The 25,921-nt window shown below is 45.0% G+C and overlaps 1 protein-coding gene across 1 annotated transcript in view; it reads right to left on the minus strand.

The window, feature by feature from the left end:
* Window positions 1–25,921, minus strand: part of UST (uronyl 2-sulfotransferase) — a 297,576-nt gene that overhangs the window by 87,748 nt on the left and 183,907 nt on the right. Inside the window, exon 5 of the mRNA XM_059177294.1 lies at window positions 15,775–15,928. Within this exon, the coding sequence (XP_059033277.1) occupies window positions 15,775–15,928 (154 nt within the window). The remainder of the gene's footprint in view (window positions 1–15,774; window positions 15,929–25,921) is intronic.

Here is a 25,921-nt window from a genome sequence, read left to right on the forward strand (position 1 = left end):
GTGAAAGTCTCAGAAATATATTAAGTCGAAACAATTTAAGGGAAGGGGTTTACTCTTTCACTTCCATTTAGTTTCCAGAAGTAAGGGAAAATTAATAGGTTCAGTTAGTGTCCAGTTTGCTGACCATATAGGGCTGCAAGAGAGTGTGGCAGGAAGTGGGTGTTACTTTGAAGCTGTCCCACAGTGCTTTTGAAGCCCAAAACTTCGATGAGAAGCACCATCTACTGGAGTGTCCATGTTCAAGGTTGCTCTCAAGGATCTTGGCTTATTTGCTTTCATATTTGTATTTCAATGGATTGAATACTACTTCAAGTACTGTATCCCAATCAGAGAGTCCTTCCCTTTCTAAAATTAGGTGTTCTCAGGTTGACACCAAAGGACTTTCTGGTCCTTTTGTAGCAGCCCCACAGGAAGACAAAGAAGGATGTACAACAGAAGTACAACATATGTACAACATGTGGTCTTGGTGTCAGAGATGGGCCGACCTTGTTAAAGATGGTCTTGACCTGGCAACACTTCATTATTACATTTCTTCATAAAATCAAAATAAAATGTGTACCTAATTCCACCCTCAGGCTCTCATTGTTTTTCATGTCTCCTTTGTACTACAAAGTTGTGAATGATGAATCCATTCTGAATTTATTACAGTTTACCAAAGGCAGTCCCCTAGCAACTGACTTGCCAGGGAAACCACACCCATGTGAAAAGAAACAAAGTCATATCCAGTCCAGAGACTCCCAGAAGGGAGTCCAACATTGAATTTATCCCTAGTATGTAGTCTTTCCCTCCTAGGTCCAGGGAAACAGGCTGCTGAGAATGCAGTCACTCTGGTTACCAGATAATGGTGGTGGTTACGGATAATGACATCTAAAGGTGGAGGGTTAGAAAAATACTGTCTTTTCTTAGGTTTTCTGTCTTTAGATATTGAGATCTACACCACTTATATTCTCCCTGAACTAAAATTCCAAACAGTCTAGATCCTAAACATTCCACTCTAGTAGAAAAAAAAGTAGAACTGATCAAATATTGATATAGTGATTTGATATTTACTTCAATTATCTCATTTCTATAAGAAACCAATGCTTATCACCACTATATTTAACACTTGTCTAGAGATACAAACAAAAGCAATCAGAAAAGATTTATAAAAACTGGACAAAAAAGAAAAATTATTATTACCTGGAGATACAATTTTATCTGGTAAAAGAAAAGAATTTCCTGAAAATTTCTTGAGAAACAGTAAGAGAATTGAGTTGGCTAAGTTAAAAATAATATACAGAATTTCATAATAGTAATTGTAATATGCAACAATAGCAACAACAATTAAAAAGATAGAATAGCCTAGAAATAAACTTGACTGTGCAAGATCATAATGAAGCCACTTTTAAAATACTTTAAAGGGATATGACAGAAAATTGAATAAATGGGAAAGCAAAATACATTCTCAAGTAATAAGACTCTACATAAAGATGTCAATTCTCTATATGTTAACCTAAAACTTTATGTAAACCCAATAAGTAATGACAGGGTTTTCCGGGTATATATATGAAGAAGAGGAGAGCTGAACAAGAGGATCTGGAAGTTCCTATGGAAAAATTACCAAAGACAAAGAGCTAAGATGATTGGGGGAAAATGTTAATGAGAAGAGATGTCAGATTCGCACACTAGATGTATATAATAATGTGTTACTGTACCTAAAGGTGTACTGTACACAGATAAAGGAAACAAGATTAGAAGTAAAAAAATAGCTCCCTCCAAAAATGAGAATTTATTATATGCTAAAAGTGACACTTTAGTGTGGAAACGATGAATTATTCTACAAAAGTTGTTGGGTTGACAATGTTACACCTGACAACAGGATAAATTTCAGGTGAATCCAAGATTTTAATATAAACAATATGAATTATAACAAAAACCCTGAAAGACGCCATGGAAAAGATTTTTTTTTTAAGTAGCTTGAGAGTGAAGAATGTCTTTCTAAGTGTAGCACACAACTTAGAAGTGGGGTTTCACACCCTGTTATCTACTTTCTTGCTCAAGAAGCTTGGTGACTTCTGCCTTCAGTGATGAATTCTAAAGTCCTTCCTCTGATTTTCAAGCCTCTCACTAATTTGTATCAATCCAACTTTGACTTCTTGCTTTCCTGAATAAATGCTAATCAAACCATGTTTCCTGAATCCTCTCCCCACAACTGGCTCATTCTCATGTCCTTTCCCCCCACACTGTGTAGCGATTAACGATTAGCTTATCCCTTTGTGATGCTTTCATCTACTGAAGCTTTTTTATTGACATGACAGTTAAGTCACATATGGTTTGATGCTTACTGATTAAACGATAAAGATAATATCATAATACTATTGATAAATATAAAATCCTGTACATCTAGGGAGTAGAAAGGCCTGGAGGAGTCATAAGCCAGGGAATGACGATGTCAGATCTGCACACTGGACGTTATGACTGGATTGGAAGAAGATGAACCAGAGGCAGGTTGATTGAGCCTATGAGGCTTTTGCAGATATCCAGATGAGAAATGATGAGGGTTTTATTGATGACCCTGATGGAGGCTGATCCAGAAGAAGTCAAGGAGGAAGAACCAACAGGCTTGGCAAGGGAACTAGACACTCCTAGACAACACCTCCCACCCTTGTGGCCACTGATTATTCTAGCCACTGTGATAGCCACTGATTCACACGACAGCAACTCTTCCTTGGCAGCTTGACTCATCCCCTGCTTTTTGTTCTCAGTGCTACGGCCACAGGAACCCACCTGGCCCTCATGTGTGCAGAGTCCAGATATGAGGGAGTTAAGGGGCACACTTGGCAACAAAGGATGAAATCAGTAGACAAATGTTCCCCTTGTTTTTTCCCCAAGCAGAAAAAATTGAGGGCAAATTCTATACTGTCTTCAGAGCGCCCTGGCAGGCTTGAGCCTTGGTCTCCAGAGGAGTGACCAATGAGAGGACATATCCTTATACAGGCCTTCCTCATACTGGCTTTCCCTGTTTCCCTATCCAGTACATCATGCCTATTCCCTGGGATCATAGCCCTTGTCTCAGGCTCTGCTTTCAGGAGGACTATAGGCTAAGTTGGTGGCTAACTGCACATGGGTTGGGGGGGTGGGGGAAGAAAGCAGGCAGGAATGACTCCAGAGTTTCTTGTTTGGGTGAATGGAAAGATGAGAATATCACTTGCTAAGAGTGGAATACATGGTTTCTTTATGTGTGGTAGAGGCAGAAGTAGGAACAGATGCCCGTCTTACTACAGCTTGCCATTTTGCCATTATAGTGCCTGGCACATTGTAGATGTTCAAAATACGCTGACATTTCACATGCAAGTGGAGAAGAGAGGCAAAAGTCATTGGTTCTCTGTGTACATTTGTATTTGTTATTAAGTATGTACTGAAAATAAGGCCACAGAGCTGAGATAGGTGCTAAGATTAAAAGAGGAGACTATGGGGGTGCCTGAGTGGCTCAGTGGGTTGGGCCTCTGCCTTCTGCTCAGTTCATGATCTCAGGGTCCTGGGATTGAGTCCCTGTTGGGCTCTCTACTCAACGGGGAGCCTGTTTCCCCCACTCTCTCTGCCTGCCTCTCTGCCTACTTGTGATCTCCCTCTCTCTGTCATGTAAATAAAAAAATAAAACCTTAAAAAAGAAAAAAAAGAGGAGACTGTGTCCTATCATCTAGAAAATTACATTTTACTTAAAAATAAGACATAAAATACCATGAAATAATTGGAAGGATTTAAGAAGCAATAAACACGCGCAAGTAAAAAACAAATATAATCCACACCGAGTAATAATTCCTGGAGAAACAAGGAGTAGCAGCCATCAAAGTTGGTTGAGGTTAATCTTATTGTCTTGGATTAGGTCACTTCTCTTAATCTCACATGGTTCTTATTAAGAGTGGTCAGCTAGAGAATGTCATAATTATATCTGAGATTTTATCATCATCAAAGATTCCTCCATCTCTGGTTGAAATTGATACCTTGGGGTGGTTCAGTCGGTTAAGCACCTGCCTTCAGCTCAGGTCATGATCTCAGGGTCCTGATATCAAGCCCCCCCCCCGACTCCCGTGCTGGGCTCCCCACTCAGCCCCTCTCCCTACTTGTGCTCTGTCTTTTGCTCTCTCTTTCTCTTAAATGAATAAATAAAATCTTAAAAAAAAGAAATTGATAAACTTCTTTTATATACCTGCTGATTCTTCCACAAGGTTCATCTAAGAGGTGAGTTTATTTCAAAAACTAGAACATTTGAACATTTGAAACATTTGAACATTTGAAACTCTGCAGGTGGCAAGGTCGCAGCCTTGTGCCAGCTATTTCATGTTAATATTGACATTTTACTATCAATTCCTATCAGTCTTACTTCTTCTGTTACTTCCTCTTTAATGCAACAGATGAGCATAGAAATACTGAGCTGAATGCCTATACAACTCCATTGTCTTTCTACATTGTCAAAGTAAAGGCAGAGCCATTTTTAAAAAGTTTTCTTTGTCATGAAGTTGAGTAGGCTTTGGTTAAAGTTATTCCATTTAACCACGAATATATTCATGAGCTTAGGGTGGAGAAAAAGTGCTCTGTGCCTACAGGATTTATCGCCAGTTCAGCCCCACCTGCCCCATTCATTCCTGGCTGTGTTCCTAGAAGATCAATGCAAATGTCTCGTGGGGATAAGATCAAGCTCCCTATTAAATTCCCACCAAGCCACATTTGCTGGTATCAGTTCTACCCCGTCTGTGACCCTCATTAGTCAATCATAACAGGGAACTGAAGTAGTTTGTTAAGTGTGCTCTGCAAAACTAATTAGAGCTAAGACCATCGCGATTTCCAGGCTTGAGTATTTATTCTATAGCTTTGCCAGGCATTTAAATTTTTAATATTTTGAGGTGAGTTTCACCTTCCTGCTGCATCTCAGATCAAGCATCTCTTATGCCTGCTTCTATTGAAGATGGCTTGAAGCTCCAAGGCACTTGACATGCTTCTGACTCCCTACTCCTCAGCCCCCATCTAGCCACCTCTTTTCCGTTTTTAAGATTTATTTATTTATTTGAGAGAGAGTGAGAGTGTGTGTGTGCACGCACGTGTGTGTGCTTGAGTGCAAGGGGGAGGTGCCAAAGGAGAGTAGCAAGCTGACTCCATGCTCAGCTGACTCCATGCTGAGCGTGAAGCCTGACGTGGGGCTTGATCTCACGAGCTTGAGATCACGACCTGAGTGGAAACCAAGAGTCAGATGTTGCCACCTCTTTTTAAGAAGATGCTCACACTAACATGTAGATCGTGCCCCATGCTTTGGGAAGAGGGCCTGGATATGGTACAAAATGGTCAACCATCCCCTCTTCTCAGTTTCTATCCTCCTTGTAAGTCACAAGTATCTGTCCCTCTATTTCCAGCCATTAGAGGGCCAGGCTCTGAGGCTAACAAATTCTAGGGCTTGTTTTGAGCGAGCCCGAGCAAAGCCAGCATTTTTCCAATTATGCACCACCTAACTCAATTTACATTTATTAGAAAAAGTGCCAGCTATTTCATGTTAATATTGACATTTTCATAAGTACTTGCAATTAGGATTCAAGCTGAGATTCCAATAAATCCCTTAGATGTTTTACACTTTTACTTTTTCTGTCTGTCTTCGGACTTTGCAAAATATTTTTAAGAACATGTTTGGAGGCCATCCCGCCTTTGGGGAATTTATGCTGTGTATGTAGAACGAAGGGGCAGAGAAAAATAAATTACAATTTGGCAAAGCAAATTGAGGACAACTATCGAGGTGTGCTGGGTTCTGAGAAACAAATGCAGGGTACGAAATTCTAAATTTTAACATAGACCAATGGAGCCATTCTTTTTTTTTTTTTTTTTTTTTTACTTCATATAAAACTTCACCCCATAACTTCTTTGACTAGCAAGCACCGTGAGGCCACATTAGTTTGAAGAACATTTTTTTAAAAAGATTTTATTTATTTGTTTGACAGACAGAGAGATCACAAGTAGGCAGAGCAGCAGGCAGAGAGAGAAGGGGAAGCAGGCTCCCTGCTGAGCAGAGAGCCCGATGCAGGACTCGATCCCAGGACCCTGGGATCATGACCTGAACTGAAGGCAGAGGCTTAACCCACTGAGCCACCCAGGTGCCCCAGTCTGAGGAACATTTAAAGTGTAGTTCTAGTCACCCATATCTTTTTATTTAGCATATATATGTATTTGTAAAAACGGGCCGGCTTTTAAAGAGTGATACATATTTCTTTGAAGAAATGGCAGTGGAGGAGTCAACGTGCTGAAATTTTTATTCATCAGAGTGCTCACTCTGATTTACTGCCTAAAGCAGGGCTCTGTAAAGTGAGATCTTAAACCTATGTGCAATATACTCTTTGGCTTCTGGATAATAAATATTACCCACTTCGATTTAGAAGAAAGCCTGACCACACATGTGCAAGCCTACGTAAGTACAACAACCCTTGCGCTATCCCATCAGACTTCTTAAACGACATTTGTGTGTGTGTGTGTGCCAGTTCAAAGCCTTACAAGACAAATATAGCTTTTTCCAAATGGGTGAGTATACAGAAAGTAAGACTCTAGAAGATATTCGGGAGGTGCTAAGACAGCCAACAATGGATGGATGTGCTGTTATCCTTCCATAGTTCTCAACCTTAGCTAAAGGTGGGCATCACTTCCAGAGCTTTCAACAGATCCCAAAGCCCAGGCAGTCCTCCAGATCAATTAAGCCAGCATTGCTGGGTGTGGGAGGCAGTCATCAGTGGTTTTTAAGGCCCCCCGGTGATTCCAAGGAGGGGGCAGGCTGAGAACCATTACCTTTGTGAATCTGAGCCAACTGGCCCAGCACGGGTGCAGAGCTGAGACCACCGCCCCCTGCCAGGAGAGGACAGCTGCAGAGGCCAGTGACTTACAGTGAGGGGCAGGGTCAGGAGCAGAGGAGCTCAGCTGACAGGTGGCAGCAGAAGCACCTGGCTGTGCCCTGGCAGCCCCTGGGTTTGATGCTCCGATTGGGACCTTCCATCAGGAAAGCCTGCAGCTTCCCCTGCTCAGGGCCATCTGCAGAATTGCTTCACCTGTCCCAAAGCTCCTCGCCTCCTAAACTCTCTGCTCCAGCCACGCTGTGCAGCTCCCCAAAAAGCAAGCTTCAGGCTCTCAGGCTTTTGCACAAGCTCCTATGGTCCTCTTGACCCTTACCTCTGCCTTGATCTATATCCGTCTGTACAGACTGAGCTCCCACCTGGGCTAGGAAGCCTCCTGCAGTGACCCCCAGTCTCCCTGAGTATTCCTCACTTGTGGACTGTGTCCGCATTAGCCTTTTGCTAATTAAATATGTCCCAGCCAGGGACAATTTCTGCGCTGCTGCTCTGAGCTGTTACCTCTCTCCTCGCTGGCAGTAAGATTTTCAAGCTTAGTTGTTCTGTTGCTAGCCAGGCAGCTAACAACTAGGAGGACAGTGAGGAGTTTGACACTTGTTTGTTAGTGCTCCCCCTGATATCACTGCCCCTGCCCAAACTGGAGCTGCTCTTCAGGCATGGCGGTACTCCATAATCCTGGCTCCTTGATTTATCTCCCAATTACAACTGTGCACTAAGCCTCGAACTAACTGTATACTCACATATACTTGGAGTCCGTCCCTATTTTGGATTTTGTAGCTACTTTTCTTTTTTTTTTCTTCAAAATGTGCAAGTTTCAGGATCCTACATAAACATGTCTCCCTTGCTTTAAATCCCAAGTGTCTTCCCAGTGCTCTTTAATAAGGCCTGACCCCTGCCTGCCCACATTACTGGATTCAGATTTTTCTTTCCTCCCTGTGCTCACACTGCTCCAGCTTCCCTCATTCTCCCCTTCGGCTTACTGTGCTCCCTCCTGCCACAGGCCCTTTGCATGTGGTGTTCCCTATGTCTGGATATTATTCTCCTCTTTGCTTTCAGGTATTTCAACCATCACTTCTCTGACCTCCAGACATGCCCAGGGCCCCATTCTATGCCTGTCCTGTGCCACATCTCTGCATTATAGGATGTGATGCAGTTACTACTTCACGTGCACTTGTGTGTTTGGGGGATTAATGCCTGTCTCACTTAGAGAACTCTGAGCTCTATAAGAATAGACACAGAGTCTATCTTTGCTTAATATTTTATCTCCAGTTTCTATTATTGTGCCGACATAAAGTACTATCAATGTTTATTGAATAACAGATGACAAATGGACAGTTGGACAGATGAATGATGAGTCACTGGTAGAAGGAAAAACACCAGAATGACTGGACTCTTTGTTTTGCAGACCAGAGGCAGGGAGGCTACGGTTTGGTGCCCCTGTCTGGTGGCATGCCATAGGGCAAGCAGATGTGAGCCCCCACCTATGGGTGGGACGTGTCGAGTTTCAAGCGCCTGTCATCACATCACCTCCACAGTCCCCCCAGGACTGCAGTCCTTGGCGACCCTGTGGCAGGCAGAATAATGGGCCTGATGATGTCCATACCCTAATCCCCAGGAACCTGTGAATATGGTATCTTATGTAGGAAAAAAGGATTCTGCAGATGCAATTAAAGTTACAGCCCTTGAGATGCGGAGATTATTCTGGATTCTCTGGGTGAGCACGACCTAATCACAGGACTCCTTCAAAGTGGAGAACCCTCCTCAGCTGGGTTAAAGGAATCAGGTGGAAGGAGGAGAGATTCCTGGCAGGTGAAGAACCCAACTCACCCTTGATGGCCTTGAAGGTAGAAAAGGGGGACCACATTTTAAGGAATACAGATGCCTCTAGAAAATGAGTATGGTGCTCATTGGATCACTAGCAGGAAAATGGGATCTCAATCCTACAGCCATAGGACATGGATTTTGTCCGCCCCACATGAACTAGGAAGTGAGTCTTCCCTTAGAACCTCCAAAAGGGAATGCAGACTTGCCCACACCTTGATCTTAGCCTCGTGTGATCTGGCAGACTTCTGAGCTACAGAAATGTACCATCAGAAATTTCTGTTGTTGAAGCCACTAAGTGTGTGGGAAATTGTCACACTGGCAATGGGAAGCTCCATCCTGCCCCCTCCATCTGACGAACCCCCTTGACCAGAGCAGAGAGGAGACTTGGGTCAGGGACAGCCAAACACAATGTAGAGGCAACTGGACGCAGTGACCAACTGGATGAACCAGGATCACTCAGGGCCTGGAATGTGCACTAAAGAGAACCTCCAGGCCCCCCTGGGGGATCTGCAGATGAGGCCGCTGACACAGGGGAGAGAAGAGTGCAGGGCTGAATAGGGGGCTGGGAACCCCGGGGCTGACTGGTGCCCACATAACATGGTGGCTAGACCTTGCCCCAGTTCTGAGCCTCTTCTAGAGTCCTACTGTGAGCCTGGGCTCCACTCTGCCCTTTGCCCTTCCCATGGGCCAGGCTCTGCACGGCACCTCCTGACCTTTGCTGGCCGCGATGGTCCTTCTGTCCTTATCACCAGGCACATCGTCATAATCACCCTCACGTTTCTGCTCCCTGCCCTCTGAGGCAACCCCAGGGGGATCTGAGCATCTTGTAGCCCGTGTGGCCCATGCAACCACCTCATGTTCAGAGTTTGATCCTATCCACGTAACCTCTCTGGGCTGGCCTTCTGAGCCTGTAATGGGGGGCAAGGGGTGGGTGTTGACACTTACCCCAGGGGGTGCTGGAGGACAGTGAGCTACCACGAGGAGAGCAAATTAACCCACGATACCACATGCTGGACGGGGGCCATCTGGTGACATCTCGAGCAGCAGCTGGAGGCTCTCTGTCTGTCCCTTACAAGGCTCTTGGCCAGCCTTTTCTCCCAGACCCCTTCTTGTTTTTACCTCTCCTGCTCCTATGCCCCCCATCATCTCTGTTTGCTGGCAGCTCTCAACGTTGTGGGGGTGGCTCTCTACATACTGCTGAACCCCACAAGCTGCTTTGGCTCTAATGAGGCCTGGGACTGCTCTGAACACATCTCTGGACAGATGGATTTCAAGAACATTTCTCTGGACTGGGGACTCCTCTGTCCTCTGTGTGGCCCAGATGGCTTGTGAGGGCTTTGGGGCCCAGCATGACTTTCCTTCCCGCTCCTTAGGAGCCCAAAGCGTGTCGCCTCTGTGACTTATAGCCCTATGCCCGCAGCTGCTTCGGTTTCCAAGTAAATAAACATGGGACAAATCCATGCCAGTGGGCTGGGATCAAAACCTGTCCTCAGCTGTTGGGAACACAAAGACAAGCAGTTTCCTTAGAAACAGATTCCCAGGGGAAGGGGTCTAGTGGGGCCATTTGAGATCTTGGCAGAGGTGGACTTCACCGTTTAGGACATGGCCCTCTGTGGCCTGAACCACAGGAGAACAGGAACCCCTGTCTGTAGAAGAAATAGTCTGTTTCGGTCTCAGGGAGCCACGGAGAGAGCCGGGGGAATGAAAGTACCAATGCTAGAACATGTTTAGTAGGAGACTTTCAGCTCTCAGTGTGTGTCTGTATAGAATGTTTACTTTATTCTTCCAACAACCCTGTGACAAAAGGGGCCAAGATTTCCCTCATCGCACAGATGAGAAAAGTGAGGTTCACAGAGGCTAAATCACTGGCTTGTTCACCGGGCAAGGCCATAAGCCCAGTCAGAACTAGTTGGAGATGGAGTATTACTTCTGTACTTTCAAAAATTCGGAAGATCTATTTATCAAATACTTAAAAAGCAGATCATCCAAATCCCTGATTTGTTTTCTTCCGTTAAGGAGAAGGATGTTTTAGAGACAGAGGCAAAGCCCAAGTTTTCATTCATAGGACAGTCTTAGCTGGTCAGGACAGAGTGGAAATTTCCAGAAGAGAGCATTTCACATATACGCTTCCAAAGCTAAAGGACATTCAGAGTCCAAAACTTTCAAGCAGATTAAAATGCATAGCTTTCTGAAAACCTTTGCTGACGCTGGCCGGTTTTCAGACCTTTCCAGAATCCAATGGGGCCAACATGATTCACTGAATTCTTTATGAATTAAGAAGCTGTAAATTATGGATCTTTTCTTTTAAACATGCATTACTTTCCACGCTTTACAGCCAAGCAGAATAAACAGCACCACAGAGGCAGTTTCCTCCCTGGGAAAATCTCCTCTCCCTGCTCTTCAAATGGAGGTTCATCTTGTGGAAGAGTTGTCGACTGAATTTGCAATAAGTTTGAGTCAGGAGGCCAAGCTGACGTTTTGGGGAGTTGGAAAGTGCAAGCTGGTATCTCTACAGAACACTCCATCATGAAACTTTCCTCGGGCCAGGTTTTAGGCAAATAGAAATCACACAGGTGTAACTGAGTGGAAATGCCGGGGCAAGAAATCCATTTGTAGGGAAATTCGGCAACTGGAAAAGGGAGTGGCTTCTGCAGGCCTGGGATGCTCTTGTAAATTGCTTGTCAATCAGGATAGTTGCATTTCATTAGCAGCCTTCATTCTTTCATTAAGGATATTCTGGGTGTCAGGGATCTCCTTGCCTTGGAAATAAAGGAGTCTGGACTTGAGCTGGAGAAAGTCTGTGCTGGGATATACCCCAGTGTGCCTATGCTCAGCTCTGGCCCACCTTAGGATTCTAAAACCAAAAAAGGAGTCAGCTATCTCTGCCCTGGGCAGCTAAGTTTCTGGCTCTGGACCAAGAGAAATGAGCCCAAGAGAAGTGCCTTTCCATGGCATGGCTGCTAGAAGTTGAATTTGTATCCATTCTAGCACTTTATTTTGAAATTATTTTTTGGTGAATCCAAGTGAAGCATGGTTTGGAAAGAAATAGAAACTTCTAGAAAATCTAATTGTTTCCAGAAAATATGGGAAATAGCTATAAGATGCTTGAAAACTGGGGGGGGGGGGGAGTTATATCAGCTGTGTCTTTGTAAAGATGTGTCAGACAAAATGATTTTGCTGAAAAAGCATAGGATTTGGCCCAGCCCAGATCTCTTCCCCCTTTGCTATGTAGGAAGAAAACATCAGGTCCCAGTGATTCAACAATATATTGTGAAGTTGAGGCCAGGCTTCTACTCCTGGCAGGGCCTTGGACCCACCCCTAGACCCAGGCCCCACTCCTCTACCTGTGAAACAAGAGTTTCCTCATGACCTCCAGAGACCCTGCAAATCCTAGGATCCCTTTACCCTTTACCACTTTCTTCCAAACTACCCAGCATCACAAGATGATATTATTTCATCCCCTGGGCAGGCTCGGCGATCTCTGGCCCTCTCTCAGCTGTATGCTAAGCAGTCCTGCGAGGCTCAGGGCCAGGAGCAGAACCGGCTGAGTTTTGGCAACTGGATAAAGCAAGTGGTATTGAGCGCTGAGACCTGGAATAATGTGGGTACCTCAGTAGCCCCTTTTCGGGCCAGTCCCCCGTGACTCCGTGTGCGTGCAGTGTTCGGGGAAAGGCCTCATCACACCGCCCCATGGGGGTGGCCCACCATGCCTGCCTCCTTGGGTGTGCGATCCCCGGTGCATCCCCCCTCCAGGCCCTTGCCCCCAAGGGAGGGCCTTGCCGAGGGGCCAGCGGTCTCCTCACAGCTGCCCTACACCCTACTGAGACACAAACAACACCCTCTTTTGAGTCAAACAACTGACCACCCGGGCCTGCCAAAATGAGGACAGCCTCTGAAAGGGGGCCGTTTTATTTCAAGGGTTTAATGGACCAAGGAGATGAAATAAAAAGTTTCAGCTATTTCAAAAAAAAAAAAAAATAGCAAAAGACTGTCTTATTTCCAAATAAACAAACTACCCTTTGAACAGGAAAAGAGTCTTCTAACTGGGTCAGGCTGGGGTCAGGTCAGGAAGGAGTCACGTGTCCCTTGGGCTCCCCTCTTTATTCCATGCTCCCCTGATAACTCCCTCTGCTGCTTTGGGGAGCCCAGTGTTCTCCTGCTGGGGCCCTGCCAAGGAATGACATCAGCTCATCGGATGTCGGCCCTTCCCAGGACGCGGCGCTTACACTGGGAAAGGGAGCCCCTCAAATCTCTAAGGGTAGAATTCCAGGCCAGGAAGTTTCCCTAGGATCTCTCAGATCACACCATAAAGTAAGCTCCCTGCCCTTCAAACATAGAAGATTTGCTTCGACTACCAGCATTCAATATTCTCTCTCTATATATTTTTAATCTAAACCATTACTTTTTTTCTCTCCTGTTTACAAGTTCTCTGGTGAGTGATGACGACTTACTCTGTGTGTGAATGTGTGAAAACCTATGTTATTGGCAATGCTTTCCAGGATGACAAAAACATGACAGGGTAGAAAAACCTAGAGAACTGCCCTCAACTTCCATATTAATACGTTTGTTTTTTAGTAAGTAGAGTGCTATTTAGGCCTCCAGTATTTCAGCCCCTTTTCTGGGTGCCAGGGATGTAGATGGAACTCTGATCCTATCTTATCCTCAAAGAGCTTATAGAAAGTTGGGAGGACAGGAGAGAAGTTAAGACATGATCTCACCCAGAGGAATGATATCCCCCACACAGAGAGCACAGAGAAAGAACATCAGGACCTCCCTGTACAGCTGTGCAGCTTGTGCACTGCATAACTCTGGGGTCACCATCCTACAAACTCCATTCAGTAGAGCCATATGGACACCTTGAGTGTGAGGAGCCTTGTGAGACTTGCAGGGAAAGCATCCGGGATCTGCCAGATACAGGTCTAGAGCAGGAAGAAGGTCCCAGCTCCTAGAAAGATGGGGAAGACCTGCAGACAATGTCTGAAGGCCGACGGGATGACATATCCCCTGCTGGGAGAAGGGCTCAGGCTTTCCCATGGAGATGTGGGAGAAAGAGTCAATGATTATGGTATGTTGGATTTGGGGTCATTCAGGTTATTTCCCAGCTCACTTAGAGAAACTGGAGTGACTCCCAGGGCTCGATTATTGTCTCTAGCACTGACTTCTCTGAATTCTCCTCCTGCTGTTCTCCTGGCCCCACTCCCACGCACACCCACTGCAGGGCCCTCATGAAAGAAAAGGCTGGTTTTCTCCCCTTTGCTTCTTTTCCTGCTGCCATTCTTGCTAGGACCTGCACCCCCCTCCCTACACATATCTTACCTTCACACATGTCCTCCCTGTAAGGGACAAAGAGATAATGACATCTTTGGAGTTTTCCAGCACAACAGATGGTCTCTAGGGAGGGACCAGTCAGTGGTCTGCCTATTGCACTGGAGTTAGATATCTCCACACCAAGACCACTGGCTTCAGGGAATGTGTGCCTGTCAAAGAACCCCTGGACCCTGTCCTCATTCTGACCAGTTCCTGGAGGTCTCAGAGGACACCTGTACAGGACCATAATCGCCAATTAAAAACCTCCGACTCCAAGCAAAGACAAGACTCCCTCATTCCTTTCCAAGTCTCCCAGATGCTCCATCTAGATCTCCTTCTCTACAGATCTTCAGTAAAGTCTGCTTTACCTTCACTGAAGTCTGGCTTGCATTTGATTTCTAACCTGCCTCAAGCCAAGGACCCTCTTGGTGGGTCCTAGAGGAACCCCACTCTGGGTGCTTGGACCTGACCTGCCTCACATACTGGTATGTGATTCTATACTCTGAAAATGTACTCGTGCTGAATAATAAAATATGTAGCCACATTCGTAACATGTAGTTTAAAGAAAAAGATTTGAGTTTCTGCCATCAAAATTTCAAAAAAAAAAAAAAAAAAAAAAGAGCCACTTTAGAGATATTTCATTAAAGCATTAGATAGTTGAATAAATCCGGAATGGTGAGGGGCAAGGCTTCATTTCTGGTCTTGGCCCAGCTATGAGTGAGTTGTTTCGCACCAGATAAGACCCAACCTCTGGGCTTCTCAGTTCTCTCAACTCCACTCATGGATTTTAAGACATGAAAGGGACATCATCCAAAATGTGTCCAAACTCCAAACACATATTATTATTACATTTTACAAAATTAGATGAGGAAAGAGAAGTTTGGTCCACAAGCTAGACCTGTGAGTCATGACCCTCGTCCTTTGGTACAAGGATGCTCTGTGGCCTTGGCAGCAGCAGGCTCAGACTTCCTGTCGCTCTCCTGCCCTGGGAGCAGAGTTGCACGAATAGCTTGCAACATTCCTTTCTGCTCCTTCTGCTTGTACCTGACAGCCTAGGATGGGTCTGGTGACCCCAACAGCTTCCCTCCGACACAGAGACCAGGATTTCTGCTTCTGGACCCCAGACTCTTGGCTAGTCAGCAAGCTTTCGTCAATCTAGGTCATAAGCAGGTAAGAGAGATACTTTGGCTCTGGGGCTGGTGGAAAGATGCTTTGCTTGGCCCTCTGTTTTTTTGTTCCCAACTGTGCACTGTAGAACAACTACTGGGGTCAAAGTTCACAACCCCACGGTGCTGAGGGTCCCCAAACAAGGTCCAGAAAGATCAGATAGTTTCTGTCAAGACAGCCTGATTCTGTTGTGCCATGGTGGCAAGAACCTGGACTTGACATCAGACAGCCTATAAATAGTCACGCTTGTGCCCATATCCTTAATGGAACTACAGGATCTCCTTTGAAAACCCCCTTCACTCACAGAAAAACACTTTGTGACCCACTAAGAAAGACTCATCTAAACGACATCTAAACAACAACAGCCCCAGTCGGGATCCCCTAGGAAAGGTTCTTTTCTTCTCTAGGATCTAAAATCTAGCACTAAAGACAAACTGAGAAAAACAAGATTAGCAAGTCATTTGAGAAGATGTTCTCAGGATCTGGGTCATCTGGGACAATTAACTTTTCACTGGCAAAAACTTGCTCCTTGAGGAGGGTGCCACGGAAATGTCACGGGGACAACACAGAAATGCCCAGGGCAGGGCAAGGACAGCTTCTTTGATGGGACAGGACTTACCAGGTAGCGCTCCTCCTGCCTCATGCTGGGGGTGCGGATCATGTGATTCTGTTCCCCTCTCCAGTCTCCAAATCGACGGAAAAAATAGTTAGATAAAAACCGGCTGACGGGGTCTCTAATGATGTTGATATAGACAGGCTGGTCTCCTCCAAACCTAGCACAGGCACACAAACACGGAGCTGGTTACAACCTGTCACTTCCGAAGGAAAATAAAGCCCACTTAGATGTTGTTTCCCCTCTAGTTCACAGACTATCACGAGAGGACCCCATCTGCTAAGGTCCCAGTGAACAACGCCATCAGCAAGCTGTGTTTCCCAATGGGCACTTTATTATGGGTGGTAAATGTCTGCTGGGGGGGCTTAGAGGATTGTCTGTGGCATGGCTCTATGCAAACGACTTGAATGGTCAGCAGGGAGGTATAGAAGAAGAGGAAGAACATCAGGACCCCCTTGTACAGCTGGGCAGGTTGTGCACTGCATAACTCTGGGGTTTTCTCACTAGGCTGGGGACGGAGGCACGCTGGGCTGGGTTTTGTATTCCCAGTGTCTGGCCCTCCAGAGAATATCTGATAAATTCTGATTTCCTGGCTGGGGGAGAAGGCGTTTTATTCTTGCATTCTGATTAGAATGGTAAGGTGCTCTCCAGGAAGTGGGTGATATTACCCAATATTTCTTAAACACACACAATATTTATTAAGTCACTTGGTTGTAAACGCCTTTTGTGACCAACTCACAGATGCCTCATGACATCTCCGTGGGGTAGAAACCAAAAGCATTCCCACCTTCACCTGGGGAGGGAGAGCGTGAGTAGTTTGTGGCTGAGCCGGGCTTCGAACCCAGGCAGTCTGGCCCCAGAAGCTGTGCTCTGAACCACAGAGAGAAGATTCCAGAATTGAGCAAAGTAATAACATAAGGGACATTGTGAACACAGCAGAAATCAATATAATTTTCCTCAAGTGATGATGAGTGGTTTTAGATTAAAAGGAAACAAGTATCTAGATGTTCCATTTGAATGCCTTCCACAAAGGGATTGGACACATGCTCTGAATGCTAGCCTGAGGGCAAGGCCTTCGCAAGGCAAAATGATTAGGTTGGCTGACTTGTTTCTAAGGATTCCTCCCCTTTCTCTTCAACCTGCCTGAAAATGGTAACCCCGAGGAGCCTGGGAGAACACACTAGGCTCTGGGCAGAGGTCTTGCTCTGAAGGACCCACAGGCTCTTTTCACCCTGTGACCCCACGACTTTCTGATGAGGATACCTCGACATTCTGTCAGGGATCAGAAGGAGTGCAGAGAAAACAAATGGACACCAGCCTACCCCCTCTCTTCAGCTAGCAGACTCTGTCACCTTTCAAAACCCAGCCCAGAATTAGTCCCATCCCTCTGCAAGTCAGTCCCATGCTGGGTCTGACCCTCTCTCCAGCACCATGTGACTGGGTCTGCCTCTCCAATCAGACTGCCGCCTCCTGGAGGGGGGACAGATGTCCTTAGCACAGTGTGCGGCACACAGTAGGTGCTCAGACCACAAAGACATAACGGCCTGGGTGTATGCTTCTAAGCTGGAAGTTTCTGCTGCATTCACAGGCTCTGCTGCACAGAAGGAAGTCGACATGACAAGCCCCTGATCCTTTTTTTTGTGTATAAATGCACATAATGTCATCCTTGGTTTATCTGCATTTTGCAAGTGAACCTTCAGAGAGAAGAATCCAAAGGTACCAAAAGAAATGACTCTTTGGCGGTAGCATTTCAGTCCCCAGGATGAATGAATGACATTCTGGACTCCTGGATGGCTCCACCTTGGAAAACAAGCTGCTCAGGAGTAAGGTTAGCCATGACCATACGAACCTTGTCACCTCCCAGATCTAAGCAGGTGACATCCACCTGACTTCATGAGCATGGCAGCTAACCAGTCTCAGAAATCAGCTGTGCCCAGGTGGCTAGCCACTATCATCCCGCACGGATCTTCCACTTTTTAATTGAATTGAGCCTTTCCTATCTATGATAAGCAGCAACTGAAGTCATAAAGCTAGGATCAGGAAGACAAAGCACACATTCCAGATGGGAAGGCGATGGCACCCTGCTTTAAAAAACCTCAGCTCTCCTTCTGTCTTCATGTGAAGAAGGACCATCACCGCTCATCAGCAGAACTGCCCTGTCATGTGAGACGGTTCTCAGACTGGCGACAGCCGTCTGTTCCCCCGACCCCCCACCCCCCACGCTGTGGCCTTGAGGACTCACATGGCTTCCTGAGCATGGGTGACTTGTTCCCAGTCGCACTCTGTAGCCCACTGCAAGATTTCCAGAATAATTCTCCCAAACAGAAGTTTTAGATGGCTCAGGAATGTTGTGTTAAGTATCAGATAAATAACAGCCACTCTTTTGACATTTTTAACTATAGAGAGATGTCTGACATATATCTCCCACTTTCCAGAAATCCATAGTAATAATGGTTTCAGGTTGCTGGCCCCAGTCATTTTTCTAGGATGCAGAGCTCCCTCCCAAACTGGCAAAACTAGGGTGGCATGTCAGTTATGCCAAAGAGGCCAGAATATCACCCACGTATCCCATGAAACAAATTCCCCCCCTCATCCTGCCCTCTCTCAAAGAAGGTTTCTCCTCCTTCCATACTTTTTCATTCTAGTCAGAATTCCTGGTCACCCTTAGAAGGTCTCTCGATTCCCTGAACCTACTGCTGTTGCTTGTATGCTGGAGAGTGAATGCTTTGCACAGCAACACCTCCCACCTCTCCACCTCCCCCCTGCCACTGGTGGCCCCACCACCAATCACACAGCACAACGCTCTGCCTTCTGTTCTCAACTCTGAAGAGTTTCCAGAGCCTCCAGGAGAAGCCCAATCCTATTAGCCAACCTGACAGTTGAGGAGTCTTTGGTCACACAGCCAAAATTCCTAATCTTCCTTTATGTGCATTTCCTTTTGTTTGATCCACTTAACCTAAAGAATTGGCTTCTCTTCATGTTTTTTTTTAAACTTTTTTTATATAACTTTATATAACTTTTAACTTTCTTTATACAACTTTTCAGCTTCAATTTTAATTCCTTTAAATTCTTTTGTTTGTGTTTCTCCTTGAAAATTCCTTTGGCAGTCGTCTTCAGACTTAACTTCCTTTCCTTTTTAAATCCTTACTTCTAATTTGGTCTTTATGGAACTCTAGACAATTGTGCAGACCAGAGCTGAGGCTAGGTTCTGTGCTGTGCCTACACACTGGAGCCCAGGAGTCAGGCCATATCTTCTCTTAACAACACACTCTTGTCCTTTGGTCACCACAACAGTTATTATTTGAAACTGTCTTTTAAGTCATCCTAAAATAGCAGGTATTTCCAATTTCTTTAACATTTGTTCATACGTCCTATTTATCAACTCTGTAATTACCCCTGTGGCTCTCCTTTGGACCCTTTGCAAATTTATCGTATTCTTTTTATTTTTGTTTTTTGATGAGAAGATGAAGAGCCAAAGCACGATGTCATTCTCTTACATCCTGGAATAATAACAACATGGTTCTCATTTTCTCTCGTGCATTCCTAAATATCTCATTCTGCAGATTTTCTTCCATATCTGCTCCATACAACATTAGCTCTTTCTCCAATGGTTATGTAAAGCATGTGGGTAAGAATTTTAGGTATACTTCCATCAAACAGCTAATGATAGTCTGCCTAGTTTGGTCATAAGACTTATGACCAAAATTATTCGAGGGAATTAAGACTGTTTTGTCCTCCCATTATAGCACAGTTTTCTAGAGGTGAAAACACTTTTTTTTTTTAATTATGTCTTTTTAAAAATTATGGTAAAATATACACAACACAAAATCTTTAAGTGTACAATTCAGTGGTATTAAGTATGTTCACACTGTTGTGCAACCCTCATCTCTACCCATCCCCAGAACTTTCTCATCATCCCAAACCCAAGCTTATATTTCCCTCCTCTTGGCCCCTGGCAATTTCCACTTTACTGAAAGTATATCTTCTTTTCACCTCTGGCCTAAAAGCAAAGGTTATCCTTGTGCTGTTACCTATATTAAAACATGACAAGTACCCTGTGGCTAGAGGCCAGCTTTGATCCCTGTCAGTGAGGGAGGAGACTTTTTTTTTTTAAGATTTTATTTATTTATTTGACAGAGAGAGATCACAAGTAGGCATAGAGGCAGGCAGAGAGAGAGAGGAGGAAGCAGGCTCCCCACTGAGCAGAGAGCCCAGTGTGGGACTTGATCCCAGGACCCTGAGATCATGACCTGAGCCAAAGGCAGAGGCTTAACCCACTGAGCCACCCAGGCACCCGGGAGGAGACATTTTGAAGTGAGAGAAAAGCCATCACGGAAAAGGATGTGATTGTTTGGGGAGCAGGGTGAGGAGCTGCCTGCAGAAGGAAGAAGGGAAGAATGCTTATTTATTGGTCCTTTGCTGTAATGGGTTGGAAGCATCTCCCACCACCCCCCATCCTCACAACCCAAGACTGTGGGCACTTGGGTTCTTGGTCGCCTGGGGATAGGGCCCCCCACACAAAACAGAAGCAGAAGACACTGAGCTTCCTCTGCTCTGTGGCATGTCCTTAGGGAAGAAAGGTAGAAGCATATGCTGATGGAAAGTGGGGACAAATGGTGGGAAGGGAGGGGCAGGGGGACCCTGGGGTTAGGCCTCTTGCTAGGAGACAAGGTGACTCCATAAGGGGGAAGGTCTCTGGTGGTGTGCAGTGAGGAGCACTCAGGGAAAAGTCCAGATGATACTAATCTTCATCAGGCTTCCAAAGCAGGTGGGTTTATGTGTCCACTGAGCAACAGCATTGGTTCAGGGAAAGAGGAAAGTGAGGGAGACAGCGCCATCTCTGGTCCAGCAGTGTTTATAAATAGCATAAAATCAAACTTCTGGGCTATGCTTAAGGAGGGAGAGAAAGTGTTCGACCTCTGCTGATATCAATCCCTAGCTTCAAAGTTGGAGACTTCTGTCACCATTACTGGCAGGGCACAGAGTTAAAGCGGATGGCTTTGCTAAAGAGAATGTCAAGTCAGCATTCAGAAGAAAGATGTGGAAAGCCAACCGAATTATGGAATCCGTGAGATCGGATTTGTTTTGTTAAACAGTGCCCTGAGAAGGCAGCCTCTGTTCGGCCCGTGATGAAGGCCTCGCCTTAAGGGAAGGCCTTGAAAGTATCCCAAATGCCTCCCCCCGCCGCCCATCACATCCTGTCTGCTTCTCCAGTGATTGATTGATTTTTAAATGTTTTGCTTTTGCGAATTCTTGTAGGCGTTGGAGCCACCAGGAGCAGATAAACAAAAAAAAAGGAGGGAGTCCTGAATCAGAAACAAGAAACGTTGCCTGTGGTGGAAAGAGGGCGCTGAGACTGTAGCTGGAAATTACTGAGCGCACTGATGTGTCCTGTAATGCGCGTGGACTACTTTGACAGCGCAGAGCTCCCACCCAGCCCTTCCCAGGTCTACCCTGAGAGACACCAGGTAGGGGTTGAGGGGGGCTCTAGGCTGGAAGGTTACTGCCTCTTCTCCCCAACAAAACACTTAGCGAACAAACAAAAAAGTGGGGGTGAGGGGAAGGTAAATTGAACTGTCACAATCTATGCAGCGTGTGGATCTGGGACACCCTTAAAGAGATTTCGTCGATACTGAGGCTGAACTTTTTCAGAAGTTGTAATTATCTTGGTTAGCTCTGGGAACGGACACAGGAAACCACAGTACACAAATGTTAAAAAATCCTCTTAAAACATCACAACAAAGAGTAGCATCTTTTAGGCCGTGGTCATTCTGACTCAATTCTCCAGGTGGTTCAGTTGGAAAGCATTTGTTGGGCTCAAGGTTTTAAGCAGTTCAAAAGCCATGTGAAAACAGCAGTCTTGTGTTAACCCTCACGAATCCCAACCGGCCTGAAATTTCTACTGGCTTTGGAGCTGCTCCTCTCCCCTGGCAGGAAACCTTCCCTGAAACAACCACGAAAACACTGGTTTGGTCTTTTTCACTCTTGTTTTCTGTGGTTGAATTACTAAAGCTAGATATGATGAAATGGTCCTTCCAGGTCTAAAATTAGGGAAAAGAAGGAATAGAGCAAGATGCCTAGATGATGAGTAAATGAAGCCAGTTGACTACCTAAATGCCAAGAGCTTGCAGGATAACATTTTGCATCGCTCACAGTGTGTCTATTTCAAGATAAGAATGCCATATATACTTAAAGAAAAAAAAGAAATAGAGGGCAATTCGTTTTGGTATAAGGCTGCACACTTCAGAAGTTCAGAACAGTTAAGGGCATAGGTTTCAGGAAGGGAGGTGAGACCTTTCTTATGTTCTGCTCACTAGCAAGTATTTTGCTGCACATTAAGAATGTAAGGAAGATTAGAAATCAAATGTCAACAAAGAATATTAAGTTACAGTGTCAAGTCTTATCTTAATAACCTCATTATCTTGAACCAAGCCAACCATATATATGGCTGTTAGCAATGATCGGGGTAGGTTTCTTAAGAGTAGTTTAATTATCTCTTTGCCTTATAATTTAAAATATAGAACTCCTTTTTATTTTTAAAAAATTTTTAATCTTAATTTTTATCTTTTTCTAAAGATTTTATGTATTTATTTGACAGACAGAGATCACAAGTAGGCAGAGAGGCAGGTAGAAAGAGAAGGAGGAAGCAGGCTCCCCACGGAGCGGAGAGCTCAATGCAGGGCTTGATCTCCAGATCCTGAGATCATGACCTGAGCTGAAGGCAGACACTTTAACCCACTGAGCCACCCAGGTGCCCCTAGAACTCCTTTTTATAAAAGCATGAGAAAGCCCTCAACGCATTCCGACCTGGTGGTTTTTCTGTGAGTTGTGTACTGAGGGCTTTCTTTACATACCCAGTTTGCCATTTATACCTAAAACCTTTCCCTTAAAGCTGTTCCCTGTTAAAAGAAAAGCTGATGTTTTAACTTCCCATATTCAGTGGGATTAACATGGTCTTGTAAAGTAGTAAGGCTCAATCTGCCATTCTGTTCATGCTCGTGGATGTGCCCTACCTGAAGCCAAATCCTCTTGTCTATGGGGTGGCAGGAGAGGGTAAGAGTGCTCCCACAGGTAGCATGAGCTTTTTGAAGGAGAGAGATGTTCAGGCCAGTTCACCCCTCCACCCCTCCACCCCTGGCTTAAAGCTCTTAACTGTCATCCTTTCCTGCTCTGCCCACCCCTGGGCTCCTATCTTCCGATTCCTTTCGGCCACTCTCTTTCTCTGGCTTTAGCTCATGCTGGGCCCTGTGCCACCAATGCCCTTCCCCTTTGGCTAAAGTTGGCTTGTCCCTCATATCCCAGCAGCAAGGGCTCCTGTTCTAGAATGTCCTTCCACACTTTCTCCCACCTCCCTTGGGGGGCACGCTATGACCCTTTCTTCTAAAGACTTCACACTTTGTTGCCATTCTTCTTTAAGGGAAGGAGGGTGTACACTTCTCTCAAAGCAAAGAAAACTTTTAAAAAATATTTTATTTAAGACAGAGAGAGGGGTAGGAGTCAAGATGGCAGAGAAGTAGTAGGCTGAGACTACTTCAGGTAGCAGGAGATCAGCTAGATAGCTTATCTAAAGATTGCAAACACCTACAAATCCAATGGCAGATCGAAGAGAAGAAGAACAGCAATTCTATAAACAGAAAATAAACCACTTTCTGGAAGGTAGGACTGGCGGAGAAATGAATCCAAAGCGACAGGAAGATGGACGGGGGGCGGGGGGGGGGAGCACGGCTCCGGCAAGTGGCGGAGCAACGGAGCACAAAATCAGGACTTTTAAAAGTCTGTTCCGCTGAGGGACATCGCTCCAGAGGCTAAACCGGGGTGAAGCCCATGCAGGATCAGCATGGCCTCAGGTTCTGCAGGGTCACAGAAGGATCGGGGGTGTCTGAGTGTTGCAGAGCTTACAGGTATTAGAACAGGGAAGCCGGCTACAGAGACAGAGCCGAGGAGTGAGCTCTCAGCTCGGGGTTACCTTGAACCGGTAGCAGGCTCGGTGAGCTTGGAGCGTGGCAGGAGGCCACAGAGACGGGAGTAATTGGGCGCTGTTCTCTCAGGGCGCAGTGAGGAGTGGGGCCCCGGCTCTCGGCTCCTCCGGGCCGGAGACCAGGAGGCTGCCATTTTCATTCCCGTCCTCTGGAACTCTACGGAAAGCACTCAGGGAACAAAAGCTCCTAAAAGCAAACCCAGAGGATTACTCAGCCCGGCCCCTGGTAAGGGCGGTGCAATTCTGCCTGGGGCAAAGACACTTGAGAATCACTACAAGAGGCCGCTTCCCCAGAAGATCAACAAGAAATCCAGTCAGGACCAAGTTCACCTACCAAGGAGTGCAGCTTCAATACCAAGGAGAGCAGCGGAATTCCAGAGAAGGAGAAAGCAAAGCATGGAACTCATGGCTTTCTCCCCAAGATTCTTTAGTCTTGCAGTTAATTTAATTTTTTTTTCTTTTTCAATTTTTTTTTCTCTTCTTCTGCTAAATTTTTTTAACTTTTACCTTTTTCTTTTTTAACGTTTTTTAACTAGTTTATCTAATATATATATATTTTCTTTTTTATACTTTTTAAAAATTTGTTTTCTTTTTTTAATTGTTTCTTTTTTTTTTTCCCTTTCTGAACCTCTTTTTATCCCCTTTCTCCCCCCTCACGATTTGGGATCTCTTCTGATTTGGTTAAAGCATATTTTCCTGGGGTTGTTGCCACCCTTTTAGTATTTTACTTGCTCCTTCATATACTCTTATCTGGACAAAATGACAAGGCGGAAAAGTTCACCACAAAAAAAAGAACAAGAGGCAGTACCGAAGGCTAGGGACCTAATCAATACAGACATTGGTAATATGTCAGATCTAGAGTTCAGAATGGCGATTCTCAGGTTCTAGCCGGGCTCGAAAAAGGTAAAGAAGATATTAGAGAAACCCTCTCGGGAGATATAAAAGCCCTTTTTGGAGAAATAAAAGAATTAAAATCTAACCAAGTTGAAATTCAAAAAAGCTATTAATGAGGTGCAATAAAAAATGGAGGCACTTGCTGCTAGGATAAATGAGGCAGAAGAAAGAATTAGCGATATAGAAGACCAAATGACAGAGAATAAATAAGCTGAGCAAAAGAGGGACAAACAGCTACTGGACCATGAGGGGAGAATTCGAGAGATAAGTGACACCATAGGATGAAACAGCATTAGAATAATTGGGATTCCAGAAGAAGAAGAAAGAGAGAGGGGAGCAGAAGGTATACTGGAGAGAATTATTGGAGAGAATTTCCCCAATATGGCAAAGGGAACAAGCATCAAAATCCAGGAGGTGCAGAGAACCCCCCGCAAAATCAATAGGAATAGGTCCACACCCCGTCACCTAATAGTAAAATTTACAAGTCTTAATGACAAAAAGAAAATCCTGAAAGCAGCCAGGGAAAAGAAGTCTGTAACATACAATGGTAAAAATATTAGATTGGCAGCAGACTTATCCACAGAGACCTGGCAGGCCAGAAATAGCTGGCATGATATATTCAGAGCACTAAACGAGAAAAACATGCAGCCCAGAATACTATATCCAGCTAGGCTATCATTGAAAATAGAAGGAGAGATTAAAAGCTTTCAGGACAAACAACAACTGAAAGAATTTGCAAACACCAAACCAGCTCTACATGAAATCTTGAAAGGGGTCCTCTAAGCAAAGAGAGAGCCTACAAGTGGTAGATCAGAAAGGAACAGAGACCATATACAGTAACAGTCACCTTACAGGCAATACAATGGCACTAAATTCATATCTCTCAGTAGTTACCCTGAATGTTAATGGGCTAAATGCCCCAATCAAAAGACACAGGGTATCAGAATGGATAAAAAAAACAAAACCCATCTATATGTTGCCTACAAGAAACTCATTTTAAACCTGAAGACACCTCCAGATTTAAAGTGAGGGGGTGGAAAAGAATTTACCATGCTAATGGACATCAGAAGAAAGCAGGAGTGGCAATCCTTATATCAGATCAATTAGATTTTAAGCCAAAGACTATAATAAGAGATGAGGAAGGACACTATATCATACTCAAAGGATCTGTCCAACAAGAAGATCTAACAATTTTAAATATCTATGCCCCCAACGTGGGAGCAGCCAACTATATAAACCAATTAATAACAAAATCAAAGAAACACATCAACAATCATACAA

Source organism: Mustela lutreola, chromosome 6 (genome assembly GCF_030435805.1).
Source record: "Mustela lutreola isolate mMusLut2 chromosome 6, mMusLut2.pri, whole genome shotgun sequence".
In the NCBI taxonomy this organism is placed as follows: domain Eukaryota; kingdom Metazoa; phylum Chordata; class Mammalia; order Carnivora; family Mustelidae; genus Mustela; species Mustela lutreola.